The sequence below is a fragment of the Ciona intestinalis genome, unplaced genomic scaffold (genome assembly GCF_000224145.3).
Source record: "Ciona intestinalis unplaced genomic scaffold, KH HT001058.1, whole genome shotgun sequence".
NCBI lineage: Eukaryota > Metazoa > Chordata > Ascidiacea > Phlebobranchia > Cionidae > Ciona > Ciona intestinalis.
The window spans coordinates 1-16,473 of record NW_004191379.1 but is presented as its reverse complement, the minus strand read 5'-3'; the positions used below and the strand labels follow the sequence as shown (position 1 = coordinate 16,473).

The 16,473-nt window shown below is 35.4% G+C and overlaps 1 protein-coding gene and 1 non-coding gene across 2 annotated transcripts; one reads left to right on the top strand and one right to left on the bottom strand.

Moving 5' to 3' along the window:
- Nucleotides 1-1,835: 1,835 nt before the first annotated feature.
- Nucleotides 1,836-13,833, bottom strand: LOC100179823 (nuclear receptor coactivator 6; the record flags this gene model as incomplete). Its single annotated transcript, XM_009861997.3, is given in 4 exon segments — nucleotides 1,836-4,336; nucleotides 4,542-5,261; nucleotides 11,858-11,962; nucleotides 13,695-13,833. Coding segments are annotated over 4 exon segments (1,845 nt in total), but the record flags the coding sequence as incomplete, so codon positions are not given.
- Nucleotides 12,985-13,035, top strand: mir4194 (microRNA 4194). Its single transcript, NR_034591.1, has one exon. It is a non-coding gene; the product is annotated as a microRNA 4194 (primary transcript).
- Nucleotides 13,834-16,473: the final 2,640 nt, after the last annotated feature.

Sequence of the window (16,473 nt, the reverse complement as noted above, 5' to 3'; positions counted from 1 at the left end):
ACTCCGGCCTACTGCTATAGTTTTTAACATGTTACCTATACATTATTGCATAACAATTGGTATTGTTTGAACGACGATGGGTAATGTTCCAACACCAATGGATGAATATTGTATCCAACAAGTGTATATAAACTTGTAATAATAGAAAATTGATAATAACTATTGATAAAGTTTTTATTTTTGCTACAAATTGGGTATTACTACACTCTGTTTTTGGCACAAGCCACTTCTTATAAATTATCACCAAGTGCAAATGACCAAATTTCGAATATATTTTCAAAATATTATCTTTTTATTATATCAGTATCTTATAGTTGAATATCCCCGGAGGTATAAATTACTAAATTAAAAGCAAATCTTTAAAAGTTTGGCAATGAAAACATACAAAATGACAATGTGGGGGAAGATGGGACTCTAAATTGAAATATATTTACATTAGCAGTATTCTGCAACGTGTAGTTAACCTACCCAGTTTAACAGGCTGTGCTAGTTTCTTTGCCGTGTAAACTTCATATATATATAACGTTAAACAGAATTTTTTTGTCGTTTTTATCTCAAATTAAAGTCATATTGACCCCTGCCTATTTCTTTATGCTTATATCTCAGTTTTTTTTTACAAAACTAGAACTAGTTTTATGAGACAAAATCAAACTGTACGAAATAGTCAAGGTTGTTTTATGAAGCTATGAATAGTTTAATCGTTCGCACACGCAAACTAAAAAAATCATTCGTTTTACTATGATTTAGCGAGCATTAAAAAATAGCACCTTACTATTTCGCATTTTTTACCTGTTCAAAGTATACTGTTTCTATTTTACATATTTTTTTTAAATATTAAAAAACAGTAATTAGCTTTGACGGGCGTTTTATAAAGTCGTGATAATACTGTCGAATAATTCTGTAACTTTATTTTCCTGATTATCATTAAAAAGGTGTCCGTAAAAAGAAAATTAAAAAAGAGTCTCGTCTGACAAAGTGTCCCATCTTCCCCCACCCTACTATATGCTAAACCATGGCCTACTCAATACATTTGAGTAGGCCATGGCTAAACTAGTAACAGTCTATCTTGGTACGTGAACCCGCTGACGTCATTATGTCACACTTCTTTACTGCGATTTTGTAGTTGTATTTTGCATTGCTGTATTGTCTTTTATGTCCTCTTTTTTGTGGGAGGAGGGGGGTGTAACAATCCTGTTAACCATTTTTGAGCCCGTTGGTGATTGCTCGCGCCTAATTAAGTGTCTTGCCGTATTCTTGGCACGCGATCACGTGGTGTTAGCGACGTAGCACCAGCATGGGTCGGCTGGCCCGCTAACCAGATTGAACAGCTGTCATTCTCTTGATTTCGTTGTACTGGGCGGACGCATTTTTTGTCATACTGTGTGTAGCCGATCTGATTTTATATGAACCAAATAAAAAACAGTATCACACCCAAAAACCATCAACGCTTATATATATATATAAGTCTAGCAAAAACCGTTATGTATATGTGCTTTAGAAGTATTGGGCATGTATATGTGCTTTAAGTGTCCCATCTTCCCCATTAGTACTATATTTATTATTGAATTTATATTCTTGTGTATTACAGTAATGCACTTCTTCAACTTACAAGTGTGCTCCTGAAACTGTTTAATATTTTATTGGTAAAATTTCTTTTTTAGGGGTTTTGTTTTTTCATCAGCACCCAATCTTCAGGTGAATCCTCTTTAAAGCCGACTCACTCTATTGTACGGATTGTGTATTTATGCAGAACTATAACAACCTATATGAAAAAGGAAGCCAACTTTGGTATAACAAGTTGCTTAATTGGGCAATTTGAACAAACAAACATGGTATAAAACAGAACTGGATTTTTGTTTATTATTTACTGATGAATCGTGATCTCAGCCGAAAAGTCAAATGAGACATGTAAGCCAAATATTAACAAATGTGATGCACAGAAAAAGCTTGTTACACTCAATTTGAAACAGCAACATAGATGCAACTATGTCTGTTCACTTGTACAGGTAACAACATCTTTAACATTTGTCGGAGTGACTGAAGTGGGCAAGTTGCCCGTAGTTATGACAGGTGCAGTTTCTTTAGGTCGGAGGGTGGGGTATGTTGGTAAATGATCGGAAGCTACAATGTTGGTTGTTGGAGTTAAAATTTGAGCACCTGTATTAACTGTTTGGTCACCAAGGTGTGATGAATCATGGATAATTTGAGTTTGATATTTGTTTGGTTTCATTGTACCTGTAGGTTGTATGGAAATGTTAGATGAAACACTTGAAACAACATTGCGGTTCTGTCTATGTTGGTTCCAGTACGTAGGCTTAGAGACATTAGACATGTGGTGGGCACCTTCCTGCTGATCTTCGATTTTAGTTGGATGAAACTCGTTATAGCTTGATGCAGATGGTTGGTGAAAAAAGTTGGCTGTTGGTACAGAGCTACAGTGAGATTTGTTGATTGGTGTAGTTGTAGCATTTGAAAAGCGTGGATGGGTAACCACGGAATGAGAATATTGTTCTATTGAACGACAAGTTTGACTTGAAGGAATTTTGTTTGTATTGGCAAGTGGTAAGCTGCGAGGAGTTGTTGACTGTGAACGGGACATAGGCGTTCCGCTTCTACTACTATGTGATGAAGATAGTGATGATGGGGAACCCAATGATCTCATAAGAGGAGAAAGTGAGTTGTGATGACCCATTTTTGGGCTTGTATTCCCAAACATAACTGAGTCAACCAAAGATATAGGTGACTTTTGTTGCACTGTTAAACGTAGAGGTTGTCCACATACTTGTGAGCTTGAAACTTGTGGTAATGTGGGAAGATGAAATGAAGACAATTTGTTATTAGTTTCAGGCAAGCTGCATGAACCTTTCATGACCACAGATAGAACTCCTGTAGATAAGAATCCAAAATGTGAATTTCTTGAAACCTTAATACTTTTTATAGCAGAACTTTGGATGTAATGTTGGTCAGCTGGGATATTTGGGGCATGTGGTAAAGTTGGAAGTGTTTGATGCTTTTTCACAGGTGCTGGATGGTGAGGAATTACAGGATAAGCATTGTCATAGCCTACATTGCTGTTGGTATTTAGATTTGTGCGTGTGGCTTGACTTTTCATAATTTGTTGTTGCTGCAATTGATTTTGTAATGAGATGTGCTGTGCATTGTTTGCAGTATACTGCATTCCAAAATTTTGCTGCATCAGAGAAGCTTCGGATAATCCAAAATTACCAGCATTTATTCCTACACCATATTGGTTGGGTGTCTTAGTACCCCCCATATGCATATGATGTTGCATTATTGAATGCGGTTGTTGTGGCATGGCAACACGATTACTACTAGAATCGTATTGCGGAAACTGATTCCCACTCATGTGTATGTTGTATAGGTGTTGCTGCTGGGATTGTTGTTGAGGACTCATAGTTAGCATTGATTTTTGTTGAAATTTAGGAGCATCAAAGTTATGTGGAAAAGACTGAGTACCAGGCATTAGAGGCTGGGTTTTGTCTTTGATATAAAATTTGTCCAGTTACCTGACTTCGCTGAGATGCTTCATGCGGATTGGTAATATTTCCTGAGTAAGGCATTGATCTTGCACCAACATCACTCCTACTTATAGTTTCAATTACTGATATTTTAGGATCGTGGTAATTCTGTTTACTGATAGATGCCATATTATGCATCACAGTAGAAGACATGTTCTGGTGCATTGCATGTTCAGCACCCTGAACCTTAAATTGATTGAATCTTTGATTTAAATATGGAATGGCATGTCCTTCAACACCAGACATATTTGCAAGATCTTCTGGAGGAGAAAGCATCACTCCGCCAGCTTGAACTGTTGATCCAGTTGGCATAGTAAGAGCAGATGACTTTGGTTTCTTTTTTCGGTTTGGTTTCTTTCGTTTCGGTTTTGATTGATTTTCCCCAGCCACTGTTGTGTGTGCCAAAGTTTGAATAGCACTCAGTCCAGTGGTACATGCTTCTGTTTGCAAAAGGGTGACAAGGAGCGGACTAGCCATGGACATGCCTTGGTGGTTCTGACCCTTTTCTTGTTTCATTTCCTCTACAGAAATATTTTGTGGTATAATCTTACTGGATGATTGATTAGATATTGTGAGAGGAAAGGAACTGTGATTGGGTCCTGGTGATTGAAGCATATGCTGTTCTGCAGTATTTGTAGTAGGCACTTTATAGGAAGAAGCAGTTGCACTTACCACAGTCCCTTGTGACCAATTACCTGATGTGCTTGTGATGATAGGAATGTGTTGACTAGAATGGATCATACTACCGTAACTATCAGTAGTATGAAACCTCAAGTTGTTTGAAGGATCACTATTACCTGGAAATGAACCAACAGGTAAGTACAGTAGAAAATATGGAAACTGTTTTAAACTATTATTTACTATACAAACAGACAAAAAGCATACACATGTATAATATATTACATTTTCATATTTTACCATTCATTAAATTTATTAAACAAGATACATTCTTAATTTGATGCACACTATATAAAATATGCAAAAAATAAATAAGCTATTTACCTAACTCTGGTGTTACCAAGGCACGGTTAAATTGACCCGGGTCACTCATAAAGTGATTGCCACTTCCTTGTTGCATTAAGGACTGTGGGTAAAACATTTTTGTTGACGTTTGATGGTTTGAACTCTGAGCAAAATTTGCAGGAAGACTGTGCTGCTTATGCGTTACGGCATTTTGGTTGTTTGTCTGATGAACCACATTAATTTCAGCTGAATTAGAAAAAGAACTATTATCTTGGTTCACAACCGTACGGCATTGGTGGGAAGCATGACCATATGAAGGAATACTGTGTGGAGTAATGTTTGTTGCTGCAGTAATTCCACTTGTTGATGAGCTTGATAATAAACTCTGTAACTGTATGTCCATTATGTCCGCTTCAGCACTTTGACTGTGCATGTGCTGATGTTGGATTTTCTGGTCCCAGGCTTCGGAAACCATCTGCTCAACACTCGGAGATAGCTGCGGATTTGTCTGTGGAAACTGATGAACCGTGTTAGGAGATTCTTCTGAACTGAGAGATACAAAATTTTGTGAATAGTTTTGATTGTTAAATCTGTATTCCAAATCTGATTTGGCTACACTTTTTTGCTTGGGTGCTTGTTTGTCTTTTGATTTTCGAGCTCGTTTTTTGATTGGGGGGTTTGAGGGAACCTCGGATAGCGATGTATGTTGTTGTTGTGGTGCCATTGCTCCATGGACTTGAGTATTTAACAGTTGGTTGGCTGTAATTTATGAAATAAACAAATGAACTGTTTAACCACACATGCACCATCAGAAAATTAAAAAAAAATGTATAGATAGGTTGCTTTAATATTCTGATACAACCAAAATTTTAAAACACAAAAAACTGCTAGTAAAAAATGGTGTCAATTGGTCATGTGACAACGCATCAGATTTCTCATAAAAAAGTGTCATTTAACTTTGATCGCCTCTAGTTTTTAAACCACTAAAAAAGTAAATTTGTTTATCTGATTTCTTACAACGAATTCTTTATGAACACAGGCGTCGAAACATTGGAAATTCTGATTAAAACCGGGGTGGTTAGATAGATATAAGTTACATTCTAGGTCAGTGGTTCCCAAAGTATGGGTCGTGACACAAACATGGGTCGCACAGGGTTGAAAAATGGGTCGTGCCAAGGTGATTAAAATCTATCAAAACAAGTTGTTTTCTTTTCAAGCGTTCTGTTTACGTTTGCTTTGTAGTTAAGCCATATATTTACCATGTTTTTCTTAGCCAGGTAGACTGTTTGTTATGAAATAGTAGGGATTCACACGTGGATTCATTGCATTATAATAGCGATTGTTTGACCTGGCAATTACTTACGACATAATAGCAATTCACAAGTTGATTATCTGAATGAATGAATTGAATGTAACTTACTTTATCTTTGCGTGGCTGGAAAATGACAGTCGTTATCACACGGGTTTAACACCTCTTGCCAGCTTACGAGTTACCATGTATGTTACTTTGTGGGTGATTATTTTTTGGGGATTTTTTTTTTTTTTTTATGTATGGCTGATAATTTAGACAACCCATTAGTGACCACTGGGTTGGAGCAACTGCCGTTAAGTGTCTTGCCCAAGGACACATACGGCAACAATGGTAGCAGCGTCAAGCCTTGAACCCATTACCTCTGGGTTACAGGCAGCCGCGCGCGCTAACCACTATACCACGGCGCCGGACTAAAATCAGCATTATAATAGGGATTGACACGTAATCATTAGGCATGTAGGAGGTTTAAAACAGGCTTGAATGTTAAAGAGACATGCGTCGTATTTTAGCCTTTACATCTGTTGTATTTTGTCTTTAAGTGGGTCGTATTTTAGCCTTTTACATGCGTCGTATTTTAGTATTCACATGCGTTGTATTTTTGCCTTTTTATCAAGACTACATTAAAAGATTTTTTTTCGATGTTAAGGGCTTGGGTCAAGGGCGTAGCCAGATCTCCAAAAAGGGGTCGGTCCAAAACATGTCGTCTTATTTAAATAGTATTTGCGTCATAACAGCATTTGATGCGTCCATAATTGACGTCATAATACCAATTGACGCGTTCAATCCAGGAGATAACAAACTGAATGTTCTTTTACGGTGAAGACTGTTTAACCACAAATGTACGTGAACACTAAGTTAGTTTCCTACTTTTAGCAGTTTACGATGAAATACATGGCTAGCGCCATTTTTTCGCCACCTTAGCCTAGGCTTCCTCACCCCGATACCCCAGTGTTGTAATATGTTCGTTCTGATCGAAATATTTATACCAGGCCATACTGCGCATGCCCCGAAATGCTAATGGGCAGTAGGTTGGAACAAATACAATGACCACCCGATCCAAACTTATCACGACCCTTCGTTAAAAACGTTCCAGACACGATTTAAAGTCAGTAGAACTGGGTTGGTATGTTATTTGTAGCCTAGAAAAAGTAAGTACTACTAACAAACTTTTTTTAGGCTAATTTAACAGGCACTTTTACTTATAGTATACAGGTGCTGGTGTACCACTCGTACGTCTAACATAAACTTCGGGCACTGTGCTAACTAGATCCCAGCAATACCGAAAAAAAAATATTATTAATTCAATAAGTATTAACATCCGTAATAAAAAACACATTTATAGAATTCTCTACTGATCCAGCTTTGAATATGATATAGCGCTATGTATAGGCGCTAAGTTTTGCTTTATTCATGGGGTGACCGGCTATAGTGACGTAAAAGTCGTGTGACGTAACAATCATTATGACATCATATATGATGTCAAATGTTTAGAGCAGCGCCTTGTGCGAGGGCATGCAACACGGCAAAGTAATGTTCAGTGCGCGAATATGCAATACAATATTAATTGGGTTGCCTCAGCAGATTGTTTATTACAACATAGTGGCGATTAACACATGGATTTCCAACCTCATAATACAAATTCACATCATAATAGCGATTGACGAGTTTATTGTTAATCCTGCAAAAGTAAACTAAATGCTTGTGTTTTACGTTTACGATTATATCAGCTTTGTTTTTATTAAACGTTTACATTGAGATAGGCGTGTTTAGACATAACTACACTGACTTAACAGTTGTTTTTTTCCAATCAAAACAGTTTAATGTTGTTTACTGCAGCAACACTTTTGCCGATCGCAATGGATGTTTCACGAGTACAACATTCTACACGTATAAAGTTTTAAATATCCATTTTTACGATTGTAAAAATATTAAGGGTCCTCAAACCTTCGTATTGTATTTGCATATCAATATTGAGAAAACCCAACGATCTTTAAGACGCTCAAACATTTCACCTTTGATTAGCGAGTGGACGAGGTATAATAGATAAGGATTCGTCGTGATATTTACGTCTAGCCAACGTTTATATCTGATGCGATAAAACACCCCATTTATTGGTTGTGCACACGAATATCTATTGATCTATTCTATTTTATTCGGTAAATTAAAACTAACACTACATAATTAGGAAGACGTATCTAAATTAGTAAAAACAAATAAAACATCGGTGACAGTTTTACGCATGCCCATCGAGGATAATGTAACGATTATTTACGTCAGAATAACTTTGATGAACCATTACGATTGTTACGTCACAAACGAGATTGTTGGAAAACAATCGTGTTTTATTCGCTTCTATATGATCTGTAGTTTTTTATAATTTCTGTTTCTGATTATTAGTTTAAATGTAGAAAAACCGCGATTATGTGAGTTTTAATGTGTGCAAAATTAAGAGCGAGAAGCAACGCTATCAGTAAATTGGAACCAGCCCAAATTGCAACATGATAATACAAAGTATCCTCCCAGCCGAGCTTGGACAGAAAACAAAAAACGTCATACGTTGGAACCGCACGAGATCTAGAATTTATTACGTCACTTTTCAGCAGGATTGTAAAAGTTGTAAATCCGGACGGTGATCGTTTAATTTTATTGAAAATCCGGACGTAATATGTTTTACGTGGGTCTGTCACCCAAGCTACCAAATCTTGTTATAAAGCGTATTACTGACTATCACCACGACACCACAGTCTAGTGCGGGCACCTGTGCGATAGAAACCGTTGTTAAAGCTGCGATCTAATGTTTTATGTTCGTCGCGTGTTCGTAATAATCAGCTAACAAAGTCGCTCGAGTAACAAACATTGCCGTGCTGCAATTTGACATTTTGCGCTTAATTGTTACGTCACATGTCTTATTGCAACATAACTATTAACTATGACGTTTCATTACGTAACAATCGGAAGAAATGCCCACTGCCCAACGAACCACGAGATCGAAACATCGTGTATGAGCGTCACATTTTTACGCTCTGCGCGGGCGTAGGAAATAAAGAAAGACGCATGCGGTAGCATACATTCTACACCTAACAAACGAAGCAATCGTTGTGAATTTATTCTCGTGACAAGTGACGTAATGAAACTCTGGTTCTCGTGCGGTGCCAACAAACGATGTTTTTTGGCTTCTGTCCAAGCTCGGCCGGGAAGATACTTTGTAATATCATATTACAATTTATGTTGGTTCCCATTTACTGATAGCGTCGCTCCACGCTCTTATATTTGCACCAATTAAAATTCACATAAATGCAATTTACCTGTATTTATTAAAGTTTAAACTATTCTTGGTTGCTTGCTTAAAATTATATCGGGAATAAAACAATTATACGAAATATAGAAGCACATAAACCACAATTGTTTTCTAAAATTTTAATAGTTTATCAAAGGTATTATGACGTAATCATCTTTTCATTTTTAATCCACGATGAACGTGCGTAAAACTTTTCATTTGTTTCTACCGATTTAGATACGTCGTTTTAATAAATGTAATATCATTTTAAATTCACCACATAATAGTTCCATGTGACATGATTTGTGACAAAATTAGTATAGTAAGTGTTAGGAAAATGCATTTTTTTAATGTTTGCACGAACCGTTTCGTCATTTTAGCTATTCGCCGTGTTCTCGCAATGTAACCGATGCGGTTAAAATAGAGCGCACGTTTATGTCGTCAATAATTACAGAACAAAGAAACCAAAGAGTATATTGTCGGCCGAACGTAAGAAAGTTGATTTTAATATAAATAGGATTTATTTCTACTAAAAAAATCCGGACATTTTTCGACGATCCGGACGGTGACATTATCACTGAAAAAGGGGTATTTTTACAATCCTGCTTTTCAGGATAATAAATTCACAAAGATTGCTTCGTTTGTTAGGTGTGAAATGTATGCTGCCGCATGCGTCGTCTTTTATTTCCCACGCCGGCGCAGAGCTTAAACATGTGACGCTCATACACGGTGTTTTGATATCGTTGGTTGGGCAGTGGGCATATTCCTCCCGATTGTTATAATATGAAACGTCATAATTATTAGTTACATTGTAATAGAACAAGTAACATAACAATTGAACGAAAAATGTTCCAAGCGAAGTACAGTTGGCTCACAACCCAAAGGCATCGCGCGTAATATTTAAGCTTAGTTTTCGGTAATTAAAATAACGTAACGACCACGATTTTTATGTATCACTTTCCACCCCCCCCAAAAAATTAATGGCCAGGCCACCCCAACACCCCGTAACTTGGCTATGGCGCTACATAATACCCAAAAAGTGAAACATTATTTTAAAAAAAGTGTGGGTATGGGTGTTAAATATAAAAAAGTATGGTCATAACTTAAATGAATATTTGATTTTCAAATAATTTCCTGAAAATTTAATTTTGTAATCATCTATGTAGGTCGCTAGCATGCTATTCCCATAAAAAAATTATAATTTTAAAATTAAAAAATACAATAATATTTTTTTTTCCGAAACTTTTTTAGTCGTTGCGTATTTATTTGTGTTCGACTGTGCATATTGTATTTGTTCTGACCTACTCCGCATGCGCTGTAGCAACAGTGCCTGGTAAAAATATACCACACAGAACGAATACATTACAACACTGTGTTTCGACGTCAATGTTTATGAATATAATAAAATAATTAAAATATATATAGTAAAGTCGGGTAATAAAAAACAATACTTGGGGTAAGAAAGGACAACCCCCCTAGCCCACTAAAAAATCATTTTTATTGTAAACAGCTTGTGTGGGTAAAAAGGACAATTATTTGGCTTCGTTTTTATCCTAACTGTCCTTTTATATAATAATTATTTTTTCAGTAAAACACAAATTACTAAACCAAACAAAAAATTGAAAAAAAACTTTTTATGGGGTTTGGTACACTTCGTGATAAATTTATTCTGAATGCAGCTATGTGCTACATATTTAAGTACCTTGCTGCTGGTATATTTTAATTTTAAAGTGGGTAAAAAAAACAATTGTGTTTTTTTCTGTTTTTATTTTTTCTTTCTCAACCAATATTAACTTTGTGATAAAATTAAAGCCATGTATGTAAATTATTTTAATTTAATTAATGATTTAATTGATTTTAAAGGTAACCCAGTATTAAAAACAGATATTTTACTGCTTTGCCTACATTTTCTGATAATGGAATTTATTTTTTAGGTTAATACTGTTTAGTTACAAGTCATTTTTATGGTTATGTTGCAGAATTTAGTTTAAATAATTTATTTAAAGGCCTTTACAACTTAGCTTTATCAAGTAAAATGCTCTGGTTACATCTTATGCTTTATATAGGTTATGCAACTTATTGGCTTAGTTTTTAGTCTAATAAATGTTGTTTGTGGGTAAGCTTATGTTTAAAAGGAAGTACTGAAGTAATAATGATAAATTAGAAAATAAAAGGTTTAGAACAAGCTTGTTAAAAGTATGTGGGAGATGTTTTGCTTTTGTGGAAAAAAAGAGGAAAAGTTGAGTTTTCTGAGAAAATATAGACTGGATAATACCTAAGTTGTATGACCAATATTTGTATTATTACCCTGTACTGCCATCATCAATTTTTTTTGTTTAGATAAAGTTAAGTTGCTTTTGAAAACATTGTTTTTTAATGCTCCGCTAATGTTTTTATTCCAAATCCTGGGAAATTAAAAACAGCACAAAATTTCGAATAAAATTATAAAGAAACATAGAAATCCTACTTTCGTCTTTGGACATCAAGGTATGATGAATACTGTTTCTCCAGACTAAAAATATTTTTTTAGTTTATTACTTGGGGAGAAAATCAAAAGTTTATGTTTTCTGTTTTTTATTACCCCACTTGACTATATATAGACTTTTAAGCTTGGATTTGCACATTCTTAATTTTATAATTTGATTTTAGCAAAAAAAATTAAGATGAGGGGAAAGAATAAACATTACTTTTTGAAGAAAAATAATTAATAAGGCTACTGATATGTCCAATTGTAAGCGGTTGACATGTCTAACAAATAACCATTACCTTTTTGTAATACTGAATTAGTTGAATTATCTGTATGTTGGTGAATGACAACTTGCTGGGTTTTTCCTTCTCCAATATCAATTGATAACTTTATCAATTCTTTACCTAAAAACAGTATCAACTTTTTTGTAGCAAACAAAAAACAACAGTTTTATTTTTAAAATTAAAATGGATATCGTATACAAACTTACTGGAATAAAATCAAAGAAAATTATACATTTAGCATTTATCAGCCAAATAATTACACATTACAAGAGCTGTGACCTGTGACTGTGAACAGAGCTAAATAAAAATATCACTTTACTTAAGAATTCTTTTACTTGACTTTCATATTGCAGTCTAATTACCTGTATCACCCTTTCTTTACAAGTAAGTATTACTTGACTTTTGATACAAACTACTTTCTGCCTACAACTGGTTGCAAATTATTATTCTGCAAAACATTTGGAATCAACACACAACTTAATGCTGTATGTTTCATGAACTTGTTTTCTATTACAGCTACCTGCAATACAATAGTTGATAAACAAATTTTAGCTAAATTAAATACGAACATTTTTGTTTAACTAATTTTGTAAGCCAACAGTAAAACTTTTTGATTTAAGAAAATGGTTCTAAAACTTAATACAGTCAATCCCGTGGAAGCACATGCTTAATGCGACCGTTTTCTTTTGTAGGAATCTAAATTTCTACTTGCAAGCTTCTCTGCCTAAACGTACCACTTTTCACAATCAGGCACAGACGAGTGCACTATTTAGAGAGAAAAAGCGATTGTTTCTTTGTCAATGCGACGGTGGGTTGGAATTTGGGATATGTCGAGCTCGAAAGCATGCGCACTTGACTAAAAATTGGCCTAAGCGGCGAGCCCACATGGTATTGTTATAATGTTGCACAGAAGAGTAAAAAAGACCGAAAATGAAAAAGGTAAACAACTAAAAGATAACCAGACTAGTCAGAACTATTTTGATATTCGCAAGAACCCGAATATTGCGTGAGATTCGGATGCGAATATTTGTTTTGCACGAGATAAAACATATAAGTTTATATCGATGCAAAGCTCGACACAACAGGTTGCTTTCGTGATTGCACTACAGCACGTGGGATTCACCGACGAATAATGCCGTGTTTGACGTAAAACGTGTGTGACGCAAGCCAGTGTGTGGTATATATGTGTGTGGAAGACGATGCAAAGTTATCGTTTTAACGGTGGAAAAGTGGAATGTTAGAAAGAAACCGGGAGTCTACCTTCTTTTAACTTAATTGTCTCCCTTTGATCGTGCGTTTTTATTATTGCAACACGTTGAGTACAGCCGACCAATATTGCTTTATTCAAACTGATACCGATATTTTGTAAATTACAGTTGCCGATAACCAAGATTTTAATGCACCTAAAAACTTGATGAAATAAAACCAAAAAAACTGCTAAAGTGGATAAAAATCAAACTACAGGCTCAATTATTAAGAAATTATTTCTTGGTGAACTTGTAATTGATTAATTGGTTAATTTGTAATTGTTTTCAAATAAATTTTACCTCCCCCCAATAGCTTTCTCTTTAATTATTTTTTAAAGGTTGTAAATTTGCTCCCGGAAAAGTACTACAAGTCTACTGTTGGTATGACTATATTCGCTTCTTACAAAAGATAAATTCACCTCATTAGTTCTACTAGACCATCAGTGAAATTGTCTAATGACACAATAATATACTATTTAATTCCTCTTTCTTTGATGTTTACTCAATGTCACAGTAAAAGACAAAGACTACACAACAATATAAAAAGAGAAAAACGCATTTTGGGCAAGTTTTTCACATTGTCCTTCTGTTATTTATCAATTTACCTTCAACTTGAACAGACAGAACACCAAGTTCACTAAGTTCATTACTGTTGTTGGCAGCCAACTTTATCAACTTCTCAGCAGCTTCACGTGGAATGCTGAACGTCACTTTAACACTGTTCCATGGTTCCACTTGTTTTAATACAATTTCTAGGGAAAAGTATTAATATTAAAAACTTGAACTAGCTGTGGGAATACTGCATAGCCTACTCAAGACCAATAAATATACATAGAATCGCAGCCTAACATATTAGAAATGTACTTCCCTACGTTGCTCTTTTCATATGTGTTATATCGAACGGTTTGTGTATGTTCGGTCAGTGGTCTAGCAACTAGCAGACGGGCATGCGAATCGTATACACTGTCACACCATTAGTCTTGCCAAACACGGTTGATATTTTAATTTATTTTGCATCCTTTAACGGAAGCAGCAGTTTAAGAAGTGCCTTTTTTGATTTTGCCGACATCTGTCATTTTTTACAAAGGGACAGCAAAAGACCACCAGCGTGTGAAACTGAAATTTATTTGGCCAGCATAAGAATCTGTCTTTAAATTTGTGTGGTTCTGCCGCAACTACTAGCTTTATATTATTATTATTAACAACACTTTTGAGCTGTAGGGCAATGAATTCTTATGAAACCCTCACCATTGCACACAAATTTAATTAAAAATATGTCAATCTTATTTCATCTTTCTGTTATTAATCCTTGAATGTGAGATTCTTTATAATAAAATTGATAAAAAAAACCCTTAAAACTGGAGATGTGATAATAAATCTTACATTATTTATATTTTAAGAAGAAAATTATGCAACCCTTTAAAGGGGCATACCAACTTTCTACTGTAGAACCGCCCCTGTTTTACAGAATCATTTGAATTTTTAAATTACCACGTACGTTGTCATGTTATTGGGTTACAACGGCAAAGCTTATTTTGCGACGGTAGTGGTCATATAGATCCTTTTTTCGTCGAACAGTTGTTCTTGGCTTTGTTGTTGTTGTTGCTGATAGGATAAGTGTGGAAAAAATCGCAAAACCGCCCTATCAGCAACAACAACAATTTTTTCCACACTTATCCTAATTCTCAATTCTAGCATTTCTCTTTAATTGATTGAAATCAAATCGTAATATATATTTTTAATTTTTAGACTAAATTTTCAGATTTAAAACCGCACAATAAGCGTGTGCGCACCGAAGCGTAGAAGAGTGCCTTTTTCCTATCATTATCTTCGGTATAAACACCGCATCTCTCGTTTCTTCGCTCTTTTAGTTTACCGCTCGCGATAAATTATTATACAGCCGCCAGAAAATAACCGCACAATTAGCGTGTGTGCACCGAAGCGTAGACGAGTGCCTTTTTCCTAACGTTATTTTCGGTATAAACACAGCGTCTCTCGTTTCTTCGCTCTTTTAGTTTACCGCTTGCAATAAATCGTTATGCAGCCACCACAACATGAATAATATTAACTTCTGACATTACCTATAATACTGCAAGGTTACGGTTAATCCAAGTTCACAAAAACAAACGTCTGTAAGTTTACATGTCAACACATGGTACAGGAGTTGTACAAAGCGTATTTACACATATTCTTTACCAAACTTTCAATCCTTGTACGTCTTAAGTTTAATGAGTTATAATACACGATCAAATGTATTCTATCTACTGCTCCACAGTCACCAATGGCGACTGAAACCCGATTTGTTGGTTACTTTTGATTTGTTTTTGATTGATCTCAGTCGACCATTCTAGTGATAGGGTTAATTAATACTATAATTAGTTTATACCGTGCTCATGCATTAGACCTGTGATCTCTTGTTCTTTTTGTGACACTAACCAAGTTTCTATACCTCAGTTAAATCATTAAGTCGTAATCGAGTTAAGTCTACTCACCAGATGACACATGGCATGTGTAATAAAAATGGGTACAAAGACGACAGCAATCAAAATTTTTGATATTCGATTGTATGAGATAACGTCACAATTGCTACACATGCGAAACAGTTATAGATAAACATCCCAAAGCAATAATAAAACTGATCTTTACGCATAGTGCTGCGTAAGTAAGCTGAGAAAAGGACTGTTCAGCATATTCGTTGACGTCATTTAACCTAATTTACTGTGGTAAAACAACCGATATTGTATAACCAGTGCAAATCGAGCAACGTTTCTATTGGTAACGTTTTATTTCCGCATTTTCTACAAGCCAAGAAATTAATTAAAAACCTAATTTGAAGGCATTGTGTGTGAGCAAATGTGTTACTTCGTACAGTAGCTTTTTTTATGAAAGCATCCACCAAATCTTGCGTGTCGACATTGTTGCCCTGGTGCACATTTAGGGTGCAAACGTCATTCAGTCTTTGCTCGCTCATTGTTGATCTGAGGTAAGTTTTAATTCGACGCAAAGCGCTAAATGAGCGCTCGGCTTCACAACTGGAGCATGGCAATGTGAAATACACACGAAGGAGCTGTGTTAGATTTGGGGTTAGTAATGAAATCGCTTCATTCTGAAGAAGAAATTCTGCCATTTGTGACGTGGTTGAAATATTGCTTGATTTAGCAGATATATACCGTTTTAAAATTTGTATCTCTTCCTTCAGAGAAGCAGGCGAGATTACGTCATGGTAAAATGTTTCGACTTTCTCTATGTTTGCTGAATCACCCTCTCCCAACAAAACAGCCTCGATATCGGATAAAAATGATAAGTCACCAGAAGGATATCTGGCCAAGATAGCTTCAGATGTCTTTTGGAACAATTCAATGTATATTTGGGTAAAATATTCCA